Source organism: Gobius niger, assembly GCF_951799975.1.
Source record: "Gobius niger genome assembly, chromosome: 7".
NCBI lineage: Eukaryota > Metazoa > Chordata > Actinopteri > Gobiiformes > Gobiidae > Gobius > Gobius niger.
Window position 1 is genome coordinate 4,607,446 of NC_136858.1, and position 20,858 is coordinate 4,628,303.

A 20,858-nucleotide genomic window follows, 5' to 3' on the forward strand; every position below is an offset into this window, starting at 1 on the left:
CACGTTTAGTAATAGATCATTTCTGTAGATGCTTTTTATTTCCAACTGCGCTCAATAAAAACGGCTTCTTACTTCCATCACAGGTGTCCAGTGAAACGACTCGAGGCGACAAAGCCTCACAGCAGCTCAGTGAGGCTCAGAACCAACTGGGCAAACTCTCCTCTGAAGTCAGCAGCAAAGCCCGTCAGATCCAGTCCCTGACACAGGAAGTGGGGAGCTTAAAGGAAGAGCTACAGACTTCTGCGTCCTCCTCCGGTCTGTCCACCAACCTCCTCAAAGACGAAATCTCTGAGCTGCGCGCCAACCTCGCCTCAGAGAAAGAGCAAAACAAGCGGAAAACCAGCCAAATCACACAACTGGAACAAGAAGGGGCTAGCACTAAGGAGCAGCTGGCGTTGGAGAAGCTAATGTCCGAGCAGAAGCTAGCGGAACTGAACGAAAAACTTCGCCGGCAGTCGACGTCAAGAGACGAGCTCGAAAGTCTAAAGAAAAAGCTTGGGGACAAAGAGGAATCCTCGCGGCGTTCCCTGGGAGATCTCAAAGCTAAACTGGAATTTCAGGAGAATGAGAAAAAACAGTTAAGAGCTAAGCTAGAGGAAGAAAAACAGGCTAAAGAAAAGCTGCTTGAACAAGACACCAACAGCAAAAAGCAGATAGAAAATCTGCAAACGCAACTCGCGGAACAACAAGCAACGTCCGATCAGCTTTTGTGCGACGCTAAGCTGCGCCTGTACGAGCACCAGGAAGCAGCCGACAAGCTGAAGGCCGATCTGGAGCTGGCCAACGGCAAGTGCGCCGCGCTCCAAGACTGCAACAGGCAAACCGACGACCACGCCGGCAAGATTCGAGAAATGGAGAGGGCGCTGGAGGAGAATCAGAGGAAGCACAGGGAGAAGCTGGCGGAGGCGGCAAGGAAGTGCGAGGACGCGCAGAGGAAGCTGGCGGAGAGCGAGAAGGAGGCGGCGGCGCTGAAGAGGAGCCTAGACCAGCAGGAGCAAGAGCAGAGCCAGGCCATGCAGGAGACGCGGCGCAAGGAGGCGGAGAGGAGGCGCGAGCTGCTGGCCAAAGCGGAGGAGGCCATCGCTCAGAAGGACGCTGAGCTGGAGAAGAAGAACACGGAGATCAACAGGTATTTGGTGACCATCAAGCTTTTTACTGGTGTAGGGCAGACGCTGTAGATTACTGCTTTCCTTTTCGCACAGCAACTGAACAGCTTTTAGTCAAATTTAGTGCCGCGATGGATCTCACATTGGAGCTAACTGAGAGCGCATGGATTTGGATAAACACGCAAAGGACCAAGAGAGGAGGGAGGGAAGAGGCGTGGTGTGTGGAGGGCGGGCACGTAGTGCAGCTTCAAAGACGTACAATGCAAACTGCTAAATATTATCCAGTTCACCCACTGTTTCTTAAACATTGCATTCAAATTGAGAAAATGCTAATAATAAGCTCTGATTTACACTTGCTTTAGTGTAATGCGAGCCTTGATATTGTGGAGCAGATGACACTCTGAATAAGTTGTCCTCCTTTTATGCATGAGGTCACAGATTTCTGTTGCAAAATTCGTGTTCCAAGACTCTGTTCAGATCAGGTTTAGTTTAGGTCCATTTATCATGCAATCTCACATTTTAATAAATAATATGCAGCCTACAGTATAGGGTATATAAAATGTCTTTAAAAAATGCTTATGAGAAATGTGTTCATGACGGATAAAAATAACTCATGATAGATATTTTAAACCCTTGTTCGTCAAAATGAATGAGAGACATCATCCCTAGTGAAATCACTGCTTGCAAATTTCCTGTCATTTTATAACTTTCATAAATATGACATTTTATGCCTAAATTTTCAGTGATGAAATCTAAATAATGGATAGAGCCAGGTTTAGATGCATGCTTTTATTTTGTTCGTTTAGTCTTTTATTAATGTCATAAAAACTAAGATGTTAACACATTGAGGCTGTGCTGTTTTTTGGGATTTAGCTGTCGAGTGCCAACAATCGAGACCATTTTTCATGATATTTGTAGCACCACAACGTATTCTATGTTATAGCTATGGACACATGCTGGCTTGTTTGAAAGCTGAGACGCTAAGCTCTTCGTAGGTGAAAACAGTTTAATTCTACGTGCCTTGGTTTCTGAGAAATCTAAGCTAAACAGAGGCTAGTTTTGATCAAAATCACTGATTTTTTTTCGAGATTCAGAAATAACGGGGGTTTATGCAACACTTTCCGATTAACTCCTCTCTTCAACTCTCTCCTCCTCTCTCCTCTCTGGAAGGACATTAACGTTACGTGAAGAGGCAAATACCTAAATATATATATTTGTTTCAAGTCAATTTTCAAGGACAACATTGTTGAACGTTTTGAAACACCGCGTGTTATCGAGCGCTATCACGTTAGCATTTAAACAGCCTGGTTCTCGGGTTGAAGTCGTCCTTGGACCGATTTTAACCATTTTAAAACTCAGAGAAATGTTACAATCTCAACTTTCTGTGTGAAGCTGCTCTGCTTTGTCAAATGAGCTCCAGAGAGCGAGAGAGAAGTGTTGTGTTTACAGCCGCCATCTCCTCCACACTCCACTCACACCAGTGTGCACTCCCCCTCCTGTCCCCTCTTTATTGTCACGAGGCTGGTGAAAACATTGATATTATTATTATTCTATGACGTTTTGATGCTAATGAGGCAGAGATTTCTGGGAAGTAACTACAGCATCGCGCCTCAACGCTTGTTTTCCGCACACTTATTATCCGGCATGTTGTCTTGTGTTGACCCAGGCTGAAGCAGAGTTCGCAGCAGGACGCCGGCCGAGCCCAGAGCCTGAGCCTGGAGCTGCAGAGGAGAGAGGAACACGGCAACGAGCTCCAGGAGAAACTGGCTGACTACAAGAAACAGCTCCAGCAGGTTCAGAAAGAGGTGCGGCTCTGCTCTAAAGTCCAGTCTTCTGTCGCATTACATTGATATAGTTATATAGTTAAAAATCCTGATTTTTCAGATTTGCCTAAAAGCTATTGGATGAGTGGATATGGGGTTGTGTGTGTTGTTTTGATAGAGTTGCTAGTGCTAGCTCTTAGACTTGAGAAGCTGAATGAGATCAAGGTCTTCTTTTGCAGATATTTAGTTTATATTTATTTGATATGGATAAAACTGGGGTGTGACAGTATATCGATATATTGGGATATTTTGCGGCGCGATACAGTACTTTTTATGCTGATTATTGATACGTTTGCACACGTCAGGATGCAGTACTGCACTGTACATAAACAATGTGAATCATATACACTATGGTTGTTTCTTTATAATCCTGGTTATATCGTTATTTTCTGCTATACCTGTATATACCTTATTTAGAAGCAGACTTTTAATAAAGGATGAACATGAATCATAAGAATCCTCCAAAAACCTTAACAGGAATGACGTGACATGATTGGCCCCCCCGTCTCCAAATGTTAACAGTTCATAGTTATAATACTATAGAGAGTCACTGATTTTTTTAAATCTTGGGAAATTTTCTTCAGAATGCAACAACTTCTTGATAATGTCATTCACTGTACCATTAATTATTGAAGAGTTTTTTTAGTTCAGTAACAGGAATGACAAAAACCTGCGAACGCACGTAATACTGTAAATATTATACACGTATTTTATATAATAAAACATGTTATTTACAGGTGCTTGTCATATAATTAGAATATCATGGAAAAAGTGCATTTACTTCTGATATTCAACTTAAAATGTGAATAATTTGGATGATTATGGCTTTCAGTCCATTTTTAAAATATAATACATTATATTTTCTGAATTTTTAATTGATGATGATAACAATTAAAGGCTACATATGTCACTTTGCATGTAATGAGTCTATCATATATTAGTTTCACAGTTTAAAGGCACACTGTGTAGCATTTTGGACTACACTTTTGCCATCCGTACAAAACATGTTCCCAATGACAAGCTCCACACAGATAATGATATTACTGCAGTGAGTAATCAAAGAATGGATTGGGATGAGGCCCTAACCATTTAAATCTCAAATTCTGCTGACTTTAGTCGACGTCTCCATGGAGACGAGCTGGAGACGCACCCACTCCCGGTAAAGTTAGTCATGTCTTAGGAGAGATGAGCCACTCACAGCAAAAGCACATGTTTGTTTGTGCATTTATGAGGTATTTTTTCAATGATGATCATATCCGTCATAACATTAAAGCTTGTATTGCAATTGTATTTATTGGGTAAAGTTTTACACGGTGTGGCTTTAAGTTGAAAAAACAGGAGTAAATGGACCTTTTCATGATATTCTAATTATATGACAAGCACCTGTATATGTATACATCTGTATATATGTCTGTATACATATGTATTATATAACATGTTTTAAAGAAGAAACATTTTTTATAATGAGATCTCATTGAGGACAATGGGACTGATTCTTTTATAGATCGATCTACAAGTGACCCGTTGTGACCCCTTGAAAAGTCACAGGCAGGAACAGGCCTAAAACCACATCTTTATGCGCAGTTGTTTTTAAAACTATTACTAAAGATTGTTGAAATTGTTTCAAAATGCTTGAATATTAGAAACACTATCTAAAAATGGTATGTGATAGTTATCTTTCACAATAGTTTTTTTTATTTCCTGGTTCTGATTTGCTGAAATGGCCTCATCCACACTGTAACTCCTATCACGTCTCTGCTCATGTGTCGTACTGAGAGTTTGTACGTCTTTCTTTTGTGGGACAGATCTCGTCCATGAGGGAAGAGGAGCGCGGGCTGAAGCAGAGGCTGTCTGACCTGGACAAGGCCAAGAAGCAGCTTCAGACCGACCTGACCACCCGAGACCGCACCATCCAGAGCCTCCGGACGGTCCGTGGTTTTTCACTATGCACTTGACCAATACGTAAAAATCAAGCTTTATAAACATGCCTAATATTTGTCACAGGAGCAATCTTCACACAAATCTGACCAGACGCAACAGCTTTACCAAAACGCATGTAAAGGTAAGACGTTTTCCCAAAAACTAATATTTGAAAATGACCTTGTGAGCTCAAAAGGGAACAAAACGGCCCCGGCTCAAAAACAGAGGGGAATCCTGACAGGACACTAGAGGGCAGCGGCGCACCATCATTTAAAGACTCCGACTGTATGTCTCCTATGTATTATAACCGTGTTATGTTTGCCATTATGCTCAGATCTGACTTGTTGATGCAGACAGGTAAAAGAAAATATCAATATGTACAAGAAATAACTGTAGCAAGAAGTCAAATTCACTCTATTCAAATGAGTAACGCTTTACACCTTAACCACCGTAACCACCTTAACCAAGAGCATTTTCTCCAGTCAGCTTTACCCAAATCTAAAAGCTTTTTTGTTCCCGTTGTCGCTGCATTCGTCACATTTTTGAATCTTTTTTGTCTGTTTTTTTGTGTGTGTCATGTTTCTATTGATTTTTCATTGTTGCTTTTTTGTGCTCGGTTTTTGTACGGGTTAAGAGATTAAATTACATATATAGTTGTAATAGCAATGACTTTTTCATTTAATTTTCACGAAGGGACACATGAGAAACTTAAATTGAGTCAATGCACAGTGCAATATTGACAATAACTCAAACTTATCCTGCTCAACTTTATCCTAAGATAAGATAAGATAGCCTTTATTGATCTGACAATGGAGAAATGTACTATTGTAAATGGCACAATATTTAGCCATAAATATATATTTAGCCAAGGACTGAACCACATGTAAAGCAAGAGTCAGGACTAGGACTAACTCGGGTCTAAACCATGTAAACCAGGACATAAACAGGTCTACTGCAGAAAGACAAAGGCTACAGAGGAATGAGGTCTTCACCAGACCTCAGTAATCCTCAAACGATAGGCTACAAAATCTCCAAAATGTCTTTGCAGAGCTGGAGGCGAAGAACCAGGTGATGGAGAACATGCGTCTGGCCCTGTCGGAGCAGGAGGAGACCCAGGAGCAGATGGAGCGGGTCATGGAGGAGAAGGACAACAGCATCCAGCAGCTGACCAACGGTACTCCACACGTCTCAAACGGATCAATACACACTGCGTTTACCTCTACAAGCCCAAGGGAAGTGGACCGAGGCAGAACAATGCTCATTTATAATGGACTTTGCTTTGACTCGGTCCAAAAAAAAACAAAAATCAAAGAGCTCGAGAAGTTTTTTGTGATGATTGTTGAGGTGGGAAATTTTTTTTTTAAAGATGCATCAGCGATTACAGTGAAACTACTTTGAATTGATGCCATTGTGGAAGATTACAAGAGAAGAAAGCACTTTATTGATCTCATAATGGAGAAATCAGCTGTCAGGGGCTGCAAACAGACCAGTGCAACCTATATTCAGCGTCGCTCTATAGTCTGTGAGCCGCAGCTGTCCACGCTGTTCAAGTGCCTTTGAAGCGCTCTGGAAATACTGGACTTTTCTCTTCATGCACCATCAAATGTTTCAAGGGAACGGCGGCCTACAGGTACATTTACTCTTATAAAAGTGTGTTCAATCAAACCAAAGCGCTGCACACACAGCCTGCTCTTGTCATCGCTGTCGTCAGTATTTGACCGTGTCTTGGAGATTGGTTGTGGTGATGGGACGACTCGTAGCGAGTGCCGGAAAGAGGGCATCCTGCTGCCCCCCACCCCAGTGTGCAGTAAACCCTGCGGTTTAGACAGTGATGGAGTTTGCACCTGTCTGAATTATTATGCAGATGAGTGGTGGAGGAACCGCATGAGCTCTCCATCATCTCAGCCATGACTTTATGTTTGGATTTGTTGATTGATCAATTATTCAATGACTAATCGATTATTGAAATGGTTGTTGACTAATTTAGTCATGGAGTAATAGTTTCTGGTTCATGCACAGACCAAAACTTGTCCTTAGGCTGTATAGTTTTTACATTTCATATATAGGCTATTACATTTCTAGACATTGAACCATCCAATCGCAAAGCAGAATGAGCCCCTCACCTCGCCAAATCCTAGAGCTAGACCCACTTCCACAATCCCCAAGTTAGTGCGAGTGCAGCCTCCAAGAATGGGATGTTTCCATATTGTGAAACTGGTGTCTCATCTGCAGCTTTGTGTGACACAAGTTCAGTTGTAGTACCTCTTTTAAACCACTAGGAACATCCTACAAACGTTACATTGAAGAGTTCTCTGTCTAGATCACTTCAAATGGCATCGCTTTAGCCTCATGCGGTAAAATGTTTGTGAATTCCCATGCACCTTTTACAACCGAACAATACACCATCAAAATATTCTGTAGATTCATCTATTGCCAAAATAATCCTTAGTCCACTTAAAAAAATGAACTAATGACGGTGAGCCACTTGGTTTAAAGATTTTCCAATACGTCCTTTTTGTTTTTCCTTTTCTGATTGCAGAGGTGGATAAACTGAAAAACATGCTACTGAGAAGAGACGGTCCACACTCCAGTCCAGCAGACAGCTCCTCGTCCGAGCTCCGAGCGGTCAGGGAGGCGGCAGCGCAGGCCCAGGAAAACCTCAAGGTGAACCTCCTCCATCCATACCTGGCTGTACAGGCTTTTCATTGCCTCCCTCTAAAGCTGTGTGTGTAATTCATTCAGGCGAGTGCAGAGAAGCACCAGGCGGAGCGGAAGGCCTGGACGGAGGAGAAGAGGTCCCTGATCGGTCAGGCCAAAGATGCCGAGGAGCGCAGGAACCAGGACATGAGGAGGTTCGCCGAGGACAGGGAGAAGTACCAGCGGCAGCAGAGCCAACTGGTGAGACCGGCACGCACAGAGAGCCGAGGGGGGAGGGAAGAGGGGGTGAGAGGTGATGAAGTGAGAGAGGAGGAGAGGAGGCGAGGTGTCTCTGAGAGAGGCGGGGAGGCGAGGGAGGAGAAGAGGAGGTGTGGAAGAGAGAGATGGGAGGAGAGGGAGAGGAGGGAGGAGGTGAGGAAGAGAGAGGGAGGAGGAGAGGAGGTGTGGAAGAGAGAGATGGGAGGAGAGGGAGAGGAGGGAGGAGGTGAGGAAGAGAGAGGGAGGAGGAGAGGAGGCGTGGAAGAGAGAGATGGGAGGAGAGGGAGAGGAGGCAAGGAAGAGACACGAGGAGGAGATGGGAAGAGATGGGAGAAGAGGAGAGAGGAGGCGGGAGGCAAGGAAGAGAGAGGCGGGAGGAGGCAAGGAAGAGAGGGAGGAGGTGAGGAGAAGAGATGGGAGAGGAGGCGAGGAAGAGAGACGGGGAGGAGAGGGGAAAAGATGGGAGGCGGGGAGGAGAGAGGAGGCGAGGAAGAGAAAGGCGGTAGGCAAGGAAGAGAGGGAGGAGGTGAGGAAGAGAGAGGGAGGAGGTGAGGAGAAGAGATGGGAGAGGAGGCGAGGAAGAGAGACAGGGAGGAGAGGGGAAAAGATGGGATGCGGGGAGGAGAAAGGCGGTAGGCAAGGAAGAGAGGGAGGAGGTGAGGAAGATAGAGGGGGAGGCGAGGAAGAGAGGGAGGAGGCGAGGAAGAGAGAGGGGGAGGTGAGGAAGAGAGGAAGGAGGTGAGGAAGAGAGAGGGAGGAAGAGAGGGAGGAGGTGAGGAGAAGAGATGGGAGAGGAGGCGAGGAAGAGAGACGGGGAGGAGAGGGGAAAAGATGGGAGGCGGGGAGGAGAGAGGAGGCGAGGAAGAGAAAGGCGGTAGGCAAGGAAGAGAGGGAGGAGGTGAGGAAGAGCGAGGGGGAGGCGAGGAAAAGAGGGAGGAGGTGAGGAAGAGAGAGGGGGTGAGGAAGAGAGAGGGGGAGGCAAGGAAGAGAGGGAGGAGGTGAGGAAGAGAGGGGGAGGCAAGGGGAAAAGATGGGAGGAGAGAGGAGGCGAGGAAGAGATGGGGGAGATGGGAGGAAAATAAGGGCAGGGAGAGGCGAGGTAAAGAGAAGGGAGAGGGGAGGGGGGGACCTTGTGCAGGAAATGAAGGGGATTTTAGGGCACCTTGGGAAAGTTTGCCGCACATCAGTCAAAAGTAGAGGGTTTGATAAATGGCACCAGAGCTGTGATCTGCTCCCGTTAGTCTATGTAACACGGAACACATGTGCAAGAGTCACTGAATAACGTTTCAAGCAACAAAGAAGCAGCGACAGGTACCGCGTTAATACAGTCAGGAGTCGGCATCATGAGAGAAGTTTACAAAAGACTGTGAAGGGAAACGCCACAGATCTGTTCTGTTGCAGTTGAAATCCTCGAAATGCTCATGTGTCTTTGCTTAGTAGGCCATCATGATTGAAAACTACTTACTCATCAGCTAAACGTGTGTGTCTCAGGAGGCGCTGTCCTCGCAGCTGTCGGAGAAGGACCAGGCCCTGGAGCAGTGGAGGAGGGAGCGGGACACTCTGGTGGCGGCTCTGGAGGTGCAGCTGCAGAAGCTCCTGTCCAGCCAGGCTCAGAAGGACCAGCTCATCCAGGAGCTCCAGGAGAAGACCAGCCAGCCACCAGCACAGGTCAGGGTCACACAGGCAAACGCGCAAACCCCTCCTCCTGATCCTTACTAGGTTTCATGGACTTCACATGGTCATTGCGATGTACTTTGAAAGAAAAACGGAAATATATTGGTTCCTACTGATCATAGGAGCCATGCGTACAATATCAGTACCTTGCCCTAATGCTCAGTTGAAAACGTTTGGAAGACGACTTAAGATAAAATCGCTAATATTACGTTGGACATTACAGCATACATTCTCTGTAGTGTTATTTTGGATGAGCTTCTGCGTAGTCACAGGATTTCTTTTAGTCTTGATCTTTTTTTTGCCTCATTCAGTATATTAACCTCTTAAACCCCAACCGAGCACATAAAAAAGCATCAAATTAGCAACAAAAAAAGATTAAAGCAACCAAACAAAAACATGAAAAAGAGGCAACAAAAAAAGTGATTAAAAAAAAAAGCGATGGAAAAAGTGTCAAAAATGCAATGAAAAGTGACAATATCACGGTAACAATGCAAGGAAAATGATCCATTTAGAACTGTTTTGTTGAGGTGTGACTCTGGCATAAAAGCTGTAAGATGTGCAGGGACTATACAGAGTTTCGAGCCATGTCCTAATGTGTAGAATGAACGCAGACCTGTTCACCACAACTGCCTCTAAGGGCGCACTCACACTTGTCCATCCGAACCGCGCCCAAGCGCTGGAAGCCCCTTCTGCGCGGTTCGTTTGTGCAGTGTGAGTGCAATCAATCCGTGCCCGAGTCGGACTCGGTTCCGGACTTTGGCCCGCTTAGAGGAGGTGGGCCAGAGCGCGGCTCGGTTGCTCGTGTTTGCGCACACGCACGGATACAAGCGGCTGTTGTCTGGGCGGGTGCATTTGTCACGTAAAACAGTGAGAAAAGACTGTATTTATCAAACAGAGCAGCGGCTGCCTCGCTCTCGTCTCCCCGGCCCCCGACCGCTTCGCTCCGGGGCGGCTCCCCGGACCCCCGGCCACATAGGCCTACCGCTCGTCTCCCCGACCGCTCACTCCCGACGCCCTGGCCGCTTCACGCACGTCTCGGGCTGACTTTACGGGAGCGGCTGCGCATCTCCCGCCCTGTGTCCGAGCTTCTCTGCTGCTGCACCTGGTTTAGCCGCAGGCTTTAGTGGGACAGATAAAACCTGCGGGTGCTTTTATCGCTTGTGACTTCGGTGCGCATTTGTGTTAAGTGCTTTGTCGCAATGTAGCGTATACGAAGTATAGTCTATACTTCCAGGAGTTCACCAACATAAAGCTGTTTAACCAGTGGCCGAAGCAGCAATGAATGAATAAACTGAGCGTCAGATCTTCTGTTCTCGTAGCGTTGTTTTGAAGGCTGTATATGACTCCAAAGGTGCTGCTCCACCCCCCGCCCCAGCTGAGCGGGACAGAGGGACGCGCACTTCTCTATTTCTCTGCTTTATTAAAATCGACTATTATATTCACCATAGCCCTTTTTGTTAAACTGTAGTAAAATGCAAAGAAAAGTGGAGTGAAGAGATTTGACAGGGGGTCAAAGTAGACATTATTTCACGCAGCTGTTTAGGTTTTTTTTTCTTCCGCATTATGTTGCGCTGCTGCTGCTCACGTACACTTGTAAACAACTCCTCGTGTTCGGCCACGGCTCGGTTTGTTTGTGTAAGTGTGAGCGCGGGCCGTTCGGGGCATCCAGGCCTTTCCTCAAACGAGCTGGAGAGTGGCACGGTTCGGATGTCAAGTGTGAGTGCGCCCTAAAATCCTGCACTGTCACTCAAAAAGTTGTAAATTCGGGGCCGAAGCGGCGTCATGCACAAGCTTTATATAGAAACTGCAGTTACGTGTAAGACCTTAGGTGGCAGTAGTGAGCATAAAATGACTAACTTGCATCTAGTCTCTTTAAGGTGGGGGTCAAGAGGTTAAGGCTATATCCTCAAGAAGACAAAACACTTAGATATTCAGAAACTTTCTCTTTTAACACAGAGCCAGCTCAGTAAATGTGTGCGTCCACATGGATCGAGTCACATCTGTGAAAACGCCGTAGTTCATCTGCCAGGCCTGTGTGAGGCGCTGTGGTGCTACCAAAGAAAATGGAACAAGACGGTAGATGGCACATGCACTGTAAACTTTCTGAATAATGCCGCTGGTAAATATGAAACTTCTCATTGGATTTATTATCTACAGAATAGACAGGGAGGTGAGTTTATTCTTCAGACTCACGGGACTAACGCAGAAAAGCTGTCAGTTACCGGACTTTTACTGGATGGATGGAGTCGAGCTCTGATTGATCAAATATTTTTAAAGCTTAGTGTAGGGCTGAAACAACTAATCGATTAATCAACGACTAATCGATTATTGAAATAGTCGACAACTATTTCAGTAATCGATTAATCGTTTTCTGGTTTACACAGACTCAAATAGACCAAAAATTACATGAAAATGTAGTATTTTTGATAAAAACCTACTTTGTTTTTATAGCAAGTGTATGTAGTACACTTTGTATATTGTAAATTTCATGAATATCTGTTTGTGTCTGATCCAATCAGAAGCAGAATTAGCACCAAGAGCCTCCAACAAACATTTACTTTACGTTTACTCCATCAACACGTCCTCAAGCGGATCCACTTTAGCTTTATGTGATAAAAAAATGGAAAAAATAACATTTTCCTACACCATTCATAACCAAGCGACTAATTGATTAATCGTAAAAATAGTCGATAGATTAATCGATTACAAAATAATCGTTAGTTGCAGCCCTAGCTTAGTGCTTGACTTTGTGTGGACAGGGCCTAAGATAGTCCACTGAGGTCTCATTCTTTGTCCGCACAATAACCTTATGTTTAGCCGCCTGTCGTCGAAGCGAAGCGGCAACAACTCCATGCAGACGATCTGGTGATGTCCCGCTCCCCTCAGTTCTCTTGTTTCATTCTTTTTCTTCTTTTTTTGGTTTCAAACATTAGAGTGTGCCTTTATGATTTCTCTTCCCAGAATACTGACAGATCCAAACTGCTTTGACTGCTGAATATGTCAGTGACTCAGCACCACGTCTCTTTAGGCAGTGTTTGTGTAGTCAGCAGCTGAACAGTCTGCCTCGTCAGTGCAGGGAGCTGAAGTCCTCTGTCAGACCAACTGCCCGCTGTGGCCCGGTCTGTCGCACTTCACCGCACGCTCCACGCTTTCCCTGTCACCGCCTCAGACTTTACTTAACGTCACTGAATTGTTGTTGTGTTTCAAACATCAGCATTAAAAACACTTTGAGAGCCACCGGCCAAAACAGCAGCTGCTTTTATGATTTCACACGACTTCCATCGAAACTACAGGTGAAACTCTGACAATTAGAATATCGAGAAAAAAATCATTTATTTCTGTAATACAACTTGAAATGTGAAACTAATATTTGATATAGACTCATAACATTATGAAGGCCCCTCCTGGAACCGCCACCTTAACGTGGTGGTGGGGTTTGAGCGCCGGAATGATCCCTGGGTCTCTGTTGTCGGGGGCTTCGTGCCCCTGGTAGGGTCTCCCATGACAAACCGGTCCTATAGGTGACGGGTCAGACAAAGAGCGGTTCAGAAGCCCCTTATGAGAGACCAACAGGCCTGAGAATCATGAGGCCGTCCTTCTGTGGACCCACCACCTGCAGGAGGAGCCATAAGGGGCTGGTGCACTGTGATTTGGACTCCAACAGCTGCCCCCACGATTCGGAAACGGACAAGTGGAAGAAAATGGATGGATGGATGGATGGATGGATGGATGGATGGATGGATGGATGGATGGATGGATGGATGGACATTATGAAGGCTCTGCGGTAGCACTCCTTCTTGCACTGCGGGTGTCTCAGTCTTCCACTGAAAGAGCTGCTCAGCTCCTACAGTCCCGTGCCATGGGTGGGAGGTGTTGTCCATGATGGAGGTGAGCTTGGCTAACACCCTCTTGTCCCTCACCTCCTCCACAGAGTCCAGAGCTGGCCCTCCCGACCAGCTTGTTCAGTCTGTTCTTATCCCGCTCTGTGCTGCCCGGGGCCCAGCACACGGCAGCGTAGTGGAGAGCAGGGGCTCCCACAGAGTCATAAAAAGTCCTGAGTCGAGGCCTGCTCACTCCAAAGGACCTCAGTGCCCTGTGCGGTAGTGTCTTCGTCCTGAAGTCGATCACCATCTCCTTCGTTACAGCGGCCCAGTCAAAGTCTTCTCCAGCTCCTGCGCCTGTATTTCATTGTAACTATTAAATTCTTCCAGAAACATTATTTAGAATTGTAAAACGTGAAATATCAATGCTGAGGAACCAAAAGGTTGTTTTTCTGTCCATTTTTAAGCCCCATGTGCATGATATGTCCACATGAAAACTTCTTACCCCGACTTGTGTAGCCCTTGAGCACTCCGTGCTAACTAGTTAGATGTGACTTGTGTGGACTCTTGTCTCGCAGGCTGATGGGGGCGTCGCTGTGGCCGAGCTGCAGGCCGCTCTGTCTGAACGAGAGCAGGAGATCGTGAGACTGAGAGAGGAGCTCCAGTCCGCCCAACAGCAACAAGAGGCCAGCCCGCAGGTCAGTGTGGGACGAAGAAGCAGGACGGGTTTATGCAGATTTGCTGGAACTTGTTTTGGCCATTTCAGTGCTCAAATTGTCCTGCAAAGTCTGTTACTGACAGGAGAAGCGTTCAGTTTTAGATCAAAATGGCGTAACGTTGTACTTTATAGAAATGAGGACTTTCACGTGTTTTCAGTCAGTCCTCACGCCCCCTTTAGATTAACCTCTTAACTCTCACCTGAACCAACATTTTCTCCAGTTTGGCTTTACGTAAATCTAAAAGCGGCTGGGGAAAAAAGCGTCTAAATAACAAGGAAGACAGTGCAACAAAAGGAATACGGAGTGCCTCGATCCTTCTTTATTCAAAATACTAGTCTTAATTTGTCATAAACACGATCTCACACCGCTTACAATTATAGAAAGTTAATACAGTGTTGGAAATTCAAAGTGGATAGAGATTAGTACTCGCCATGTTTGCCGAGGCGCCGACGTCGCCAGAGGAATGTGTCAGAGTGAGACGGTGAACAGGAGGCGGCCTGTCGTTGTGTCACAGTGCATTAACCTTGGCATTTGAACACGGAGGAAATGGAAGGCGTTATCTTCATTAAAAATGCATTTTGACCTGACTAAAATGTGACACATTTGAGGAGGTGGTTGGCGTGAAAAGTTGACATGACACTAACAAATTGGTGCCGAAAACCTCTCAAGTCCCGGGTGTACCAAGGCTCTGTAGTAGAAACTAGTAATGTGACGCTTATGTGCGAGTGGATCTTTTGAACAGCTCTTTAAAGGGACTATATGGAGTTTAAAAATTCATGCACAAGCTCAAAGGGATATTTCAGGATTTTTGACATAGGGCCTCATTTCCTAGTTATTAGGGATGCACCGATACAGATACCAGCATCGGGTATCGGGCCGATACCACATGCTTGTACTCAGAAACCGATACCACTCGACGTGCGGCCAGCGCACCTATGAGGCGCAGCTCTCTGCTGAGGAGAGAAGAAGCAACAAACTGGAGAATTGTTTAGTGGAAATGGAATAATCCACATAGAGCTGACTTTATTACAGACTGCGCTCTCGAAATCAGAGTCTGTGCTGGATTTAACCAGAGCTAAATGTTGTTAGTGCTGCAGCGTCTGCAGTGTTTACAAGACACAGGCTAACGTTGCTAACTCGCGGCTCGGAGTTTTGGCCATTCTGACGCCGTTTTGTGCCCAGGGGTTTATTCATCTGAAAAACTAACCCATTGACTAAAAAGTCCTCAGAAAATCCAAATTAAAGAGATACAGCATGTCCATATTGTGCCAAAATGAGCTGCAGCAGAACAATGAAAACGCTGTAGCTACTCGCCAAGTTGCTACAAACACACGAGAGAGACCATTTAAGTAACCCTCTTAATACTATTGTTTAATAAAAACACATAAATGAATAAAGCACAGGCATTGGGGAGCTTTTGGACATGGGCTTTTCTGTCTGTGTAATAAAGTGCAATAAAAATGAAAAAATATTTTGAATGAAAATAAAATAAATAATAAATGGCATCCGCACAATTCTAATATAACTGCTCTTAAATGTGTCGCCTACTTTACTTAAGGAAATGTACATGAGTAAATGAACTAATTACAAACCAATCTGCTTTGAAAAAAGTAAGAATGTTGCAGAAAATGCCTTGTACTCGTATCGGTATTCGGTATCGGCAAGTACTTAAATCAAAGTACTCGTATCGGTTTTAGAAAAAGTGGTATTGGTGCATCCAGACTAGTTATCCAGAGTGTTGTTGATTTCTGGAGATATTTTTTTTTCTTAACTTCATGGCGTTCTTGTATTTGAAGAGCTTAGTGGCGCTAGGCTAGTGCATTTCTATGGTATCAGCTAGCCTGCATCAAAAACAGTCTGACCCGCTCCACAGTGCACCTGAGGCAAATCATTTATGACGCCAGACTAACCATATAAATGTCTGTGTCCATAGAATAACGTTAACCATTTTGCATTTAAATGAACTTATATTTGAGCAGCATCAGCTTCGTGGTTGTATAAGCTATGCAGCGGCGGAGTGATCTGCTAGAAAATAGTCCCTCAAAATGCGGTAATTCATGAATAGTTATATTCCAAAAATTATTCTATGTACATAGGAAACTAGGAAATGAGGCCCGATGAAAATGCAGCAAAACAGTAGAGAAAGAAATAACGAAAACGCAACCAAGGTGTCAAAGAAGTGATGGGAAAAGCAACAAAACAGATACAAAACTGAGACGCGAATGAGAACGCTGCAAAGCATCAAAAAGCGACAAAAACGCAACAAAACAGTCCTCAAAAAGCAGCAAAAAATACCACAATTACGACAATGTGAGGAAAAGTCTGAGATCAGTTTTGAAAGTCAATGAGGCTGTAAGCACCAGTCGAGAAGCTTTTAGATTTAGGTAAAGCTGAACTGGAGAAAATGTGCTTGGTTAAAGTGGGAGTTAAGATGTTAAATTAAAAAAGTGCCTTTTATGGATGGTAGCTTATTTAAATGTTATTTTAAACAACTAAGGATGAGTACAAGGCATTTTCTTCAACATTCTTACTTTTTTCACAGCAGATTGGTTTGTAATTAGTTCATTTACTCATGTACATTTCCTTAAGTAAAGTAGGCGACACATTTAAGAGCAGTTATATTAGAATTGTGCTGATGCCATTTATGTATTTATTTTATTTTCGTTCAATATAATTTTTATTTTTATTGCACTCTCCATCATAGACAGAACAGCCCATGTCCAAAAGCTCCCAATTCCTGTGCTTTATTCATTTATGTGTTTTTATTTAACAATAGTATTGAGATGGTCTCTTTTTTTCTTTACTTCAGCTCCGTGTAGATTTTCTCGTGTGTTTTGTTGCAACTTAGCGAGTAGCTACAGCGTTTTCATTGTTCTGCTGCAGCTCATATTCGCTCAATATGGACATGCTGTATCTCTTTGATTTGGATTTTCTGAGTCGCTGGGTTAGTTTTTCAGATGAATAAACCCCTGGGCATAAAACGCCGTCAGAATGGCCCAAACTGCTAGCCGCGAGTTAGCAACGTTAGCCTGTATCTTGTAAGCACTGCAGACTCCACAATGCAGCACTAAAAGAGCCCTAAATCCCGTCACTAGTTTCAACTATACAATGGGAAAAAGCCCGTCCAGGGTAAGACGACCTCGGCGAACAAGATTACTCAAGCGACTCCAGGCATGTTTTTGTTACACCGCAATGACGAGCTCCGAAAATCGATGTGGCATAACACGTCCCCGTAAACCACGGCACCTTTCAACTTTGGCACCGTGTCCCCCTTTCTGCTCCACAGCTTCGCCCTCTTATCTGTGAATATATTTCCCCCGACATCTTCCATGTTAACCTGAATACATCTCACACAGTACCGCAGGGAGCGCGCCGTCGCGTGGCACTGACGAATGCTGCCACTCTCTCCGCAGCCAGAGGGCACAGTGTCTCCAAGTACACGGCCCGCTTTAATCATTACTCATGTCGCTTCTGTTTTTGTTTGCTCGTGTGACCATAACCTTATTTTTTTTATGTTTTTTATTGACAGATTAAGGGCAGAGTGAGCGAAAAGGCCAGTCCGGAAAGTGAAGCAGTCGTGCGTAAGTCCAGAAGCAGGAGGGAGACCAGAACCTCTGTGATCAGTCAGGTAAAGACCACGGTTATGAGAGACTGAGGGACACGGTGGACTTCTGGACTTTCATGTTTAGTAGGTTCTTTAGAGGGAGCTCGTTTGAAAGACAAAAATTAGTCGATTCCAAAACAAAAAAACTTTAGTCTTAATCTCTGAAATTATGCGCAAAAGTGCAGCATACAATAAATTTAAGCTCTGACCATCGGTCCTGGAGATCCGTCCTTTTTATTGACCGATATTGTCCGATAGCTGATATTGTATAATACCCCAATGTTGGCCCTAGCCATTGTTAGGTTAGCTAGCTCCTCATTCTTATGACCTGTGACCACTGAAACTTAAGCCCTCAGTGCCCTGCAACCAAAGAGTAAATTTTAAGGTCAGTCTGGGGTCGCCGTCCCAGATTTAACATGACATGTGCGGGAAGTGGCTCACAGACGCCCCCATCGGTCTGGTTCTTATACAGCAAGGTACCATTTTAGTCATGATTCACCAGCTGCCAATATCCTGCGAAAACAAAACCGAACAGTAACCGGAATAACAAGGCTCTGCTAAGAGCAACAAAACGCTCGCTGTAGAAAGTAAATGTGCCGGATATTCCAGTGGTAGAAACTGACGTCCAGCAACGACAGCAAACGACAAGACGGACGTAAACAAGTCTTACCTTGGCTCACAAGTTAGCAGGCAACGCTCCTGTTGTGTTTTTGGCTTTCGGAGGGGGAAAAAGCAATGCTGCACTGCGCTTCGCTTTTGTTTATCAGGATAATGATTAACAGAAATGACCCCAGAACATCAGTCTTTTTTATGGACATTCGAACGGGATCAAGTAATTCACAAACTTTCTTCCTCGAACTGACGGACAGTTGCTTTTACTTTAGGCCTGGCTTGTATGTCCACTTTGTCATAGCGTGCTGTAAGAAACGGCTTTTATCGCAGCGGCAAACGTCCTCATGTGACGGGCCTGGAACTGTGCTCTTCAAAAAACAGCGGCAGCCTTTCTTTTTTAATCGTTTTGCTCTGATGCAGCCCCCTCCATCGAAACATAACCCATTCAAACTTTCCCAGGACTAGATGCCCTGTGGAGTTTGACTGGATGGAAATGAATCAATTGCGTGACATAATGGAGACTCTGTGGCAGTGACCTAGATGGGTCCACAATAAGAACAGATAGAAATGAACCCATGGTTACATACATGCATGTGTTTGGTTTGTTCATCAAAGGCCCTTTTCCTACCGGCCTGATAATCTTCTGTCTGGAGGTCAAACAGGTTTTTGTTGGAGGCGGTTGGTGGAGCTCAGTGGAACTGCTTTTGGTTAATGGTGTTTGTAGAGTCTGCGTCTCCCAGTCAGCCACAGGCTTCATTCGCGTCGGTCGAAGGGGCCAATGGCACAGATTGGCAGCCTTGCTTCTGTCAGTCTACCGCAGGGCAGCTGTGGCTACAATAGTAATAGCTTACCACCACCAAGTATGGAGTGAATGAATAATTCAATGTTGCCGTCTTTGAGTTTCCAGAAAGCGGTATATAAAACCAATGCATTATTATTAATATTACTACAAGTCTGTTCTTTCTGGCGAGTATGTGTATAAACAAAGCCTGGATGCTAACCTGTTAGCTTTCCAAGGAAGCATTGTGGTTCTTGCTAATGTTTTGAAAGCAGCTGTGCACTTTCGGTGTCCATAACCCCGTCCCTCTCCGCTCCAGACTTCGGTGAGCTGTCCCTCCGTGCTGGACTCCTCGGAGATCTCCACAGAGAACGGCCGGACCAGCCGCTTCCCTCGGCCCGAGCTGGAGATCTCCTTCAGCCCGCTGCAGCCCAACCGCATGGCCCTGAGGCGGCAGGGCGAGGAGAGCGCCGTCACCGTCAAGATCACCCGCCAGGCCCGCAAGAGGAAGAGCACCGAGATGGACAAGGTACCCCGTCTACACACCACCCTGGTACAGAGTAGAGTAGGTCAGCAGCTCTGAGTGCTTTAGCATTTCATGTGCACTTTGAAGTTTCACACTAGCATTCAACTCATGCTCCCATTTCACATTTAAATAGATCTTTGCGTTTGTAGTTACTGGCACTGCATATGCTTCCACACGTTCCTAATGGCTAGCATGTGTTATCGAAGCTTACCACCAGAGGGCGCTGGAAGTAAAATGCAAAAGGAAATACAAAGTGGGAGAAGAAAATATGGCACCCACCCGCAATGTTTTTTACACCACATTGACTGAAAAAAAGAAGACAATGAGGTCAAACAGTGATGGTTAGTTTGCAAATTGTTCAAATCATGTTTTAGAAGTTTAGCCGTTTGTTCTGCTTCACCTGTTGAGCTCATGTATAGATACAGACGGCATTTCTGGAATCGCCCATACATGGTCATGTTTGAAAACAGTTAAAGAGTAACTAAACACCAAATCCACTTTTTTTTGCTGATAAACGGTCTAAATGGTTGTTGAATAGAGTTAGCTACATGTCCCAGTCAATATGTTGACATTTGGTGCAAACTTGTTCAAAATCTCACTTTTGTGTCTAAAACCGCAGGGTTAGCGCCCCTACTGGTTTCACGCAGCAACTACATTTGATATTTTGCGATTGGAGGAAAGTGTGTCCACGGTGTCCAGAAAACGTCATCAGTTCTGCCTCTGTGCCTCTGTGGCCCCGCCCACACACGCCTCCGCCTCCGTCACGTAGCAACCAGGACACGCGTCGCGCACACACCGCCTGAGCTCATGAGTCAACCAGAAGATGGCGCCCCTGCGATGCTCACACTTCGGCTGAGGTGGTGTAGAGGAATAGAGAAACCAGCGGCGATCTTTTTTTTTTTTTTCGTAGGATAGTTGCTACTAGTGATGCGCGGGTTGCGGGTTCCACCGTCGTCTTTACAGCAGGTTTTTGGCGTAAATATACGTCGGATTTTCATAAAACAAGCAGCATTTTGCAGCTTGTGATCCAGAGAACGCTTTTGTGGAGCTCATGTCTCCTATTTTCCACCGTATGTGCGACTGTGTGTGACTTCGCGTTAGGCCTATCTGCTCTCTTCCTCTCTCCCTCTTGCCCAGCGCTCTTCGGAGGGAGAGAGAGAGAGAGCGTGCACGATGACACGCCGGTACTGTTCATACGGATCATATTTGTAACGCGTAATATTTAATGGTTGCGGGTGCGGGGCGGGGCGGGCTGTAAAAATAGAACAACGTTGCGGGGCGGGCTGGGGCGGGTTAGAACCTGCTCCAAATGCGGGACCCGCGGGTTGAAAAAAACCCTGACCCGCGCATCACTAGTTG

The 20,858-nt window shown here is 45.3% G+C and overlaps 1 protein-coding gene across 1 annotated transcript in view; it reads left to right on the forward strand.

Moving 5' to 3' along the window:
- Positions 1–20,858, forward strand: part of kif20ba (kinesin family member 20Ba) — a gene marked incomplete at its 5' end in the record, with an annotated part of 95,680 nt that overhangs the window by 31,658 nt on the left and 43,164 nt on the right. Inside the window, 11 exons of the mRNA XM_079559361.1 lie at positions 84–1,129; positions 2,773–2,911; positions 4,735–4,857; positions 4,934–4,991; positions 5,898–6,023; positions 7,389–7,513; positions 7,592–7,747; positions 9,257–9,433; positions 13,839–13,958; positions 17,509–17,607; positions 19,293–19,502. Coding sequence (XP_079415487.1) covers positions 84–1,129; positions 2,773–2,911; positions 4,735–4,857; positions 4,934–4,991; positions 5,898–6,023; positions 7,389–7,513; positions 7,592–7,747; positions 9,257–9,433; positions 13,839–13,958; positions 17,509–17,607; positions 19,293–19,502 — 2,379 coding nt within the window. The remainder of the gene's footprint in view (positions 1–83; positions 1,130–2,772; positions 2,912–4,734; positions 4,858–4,933; positions 4,992–5,897; positions 6,024–7,388; positions 7,514–7,591; positions 7,748–9,256; positions 9,434–13,838; positions 13,959–17,508; positions 17,608–19,292; positions 19,503–20,858) is intronic.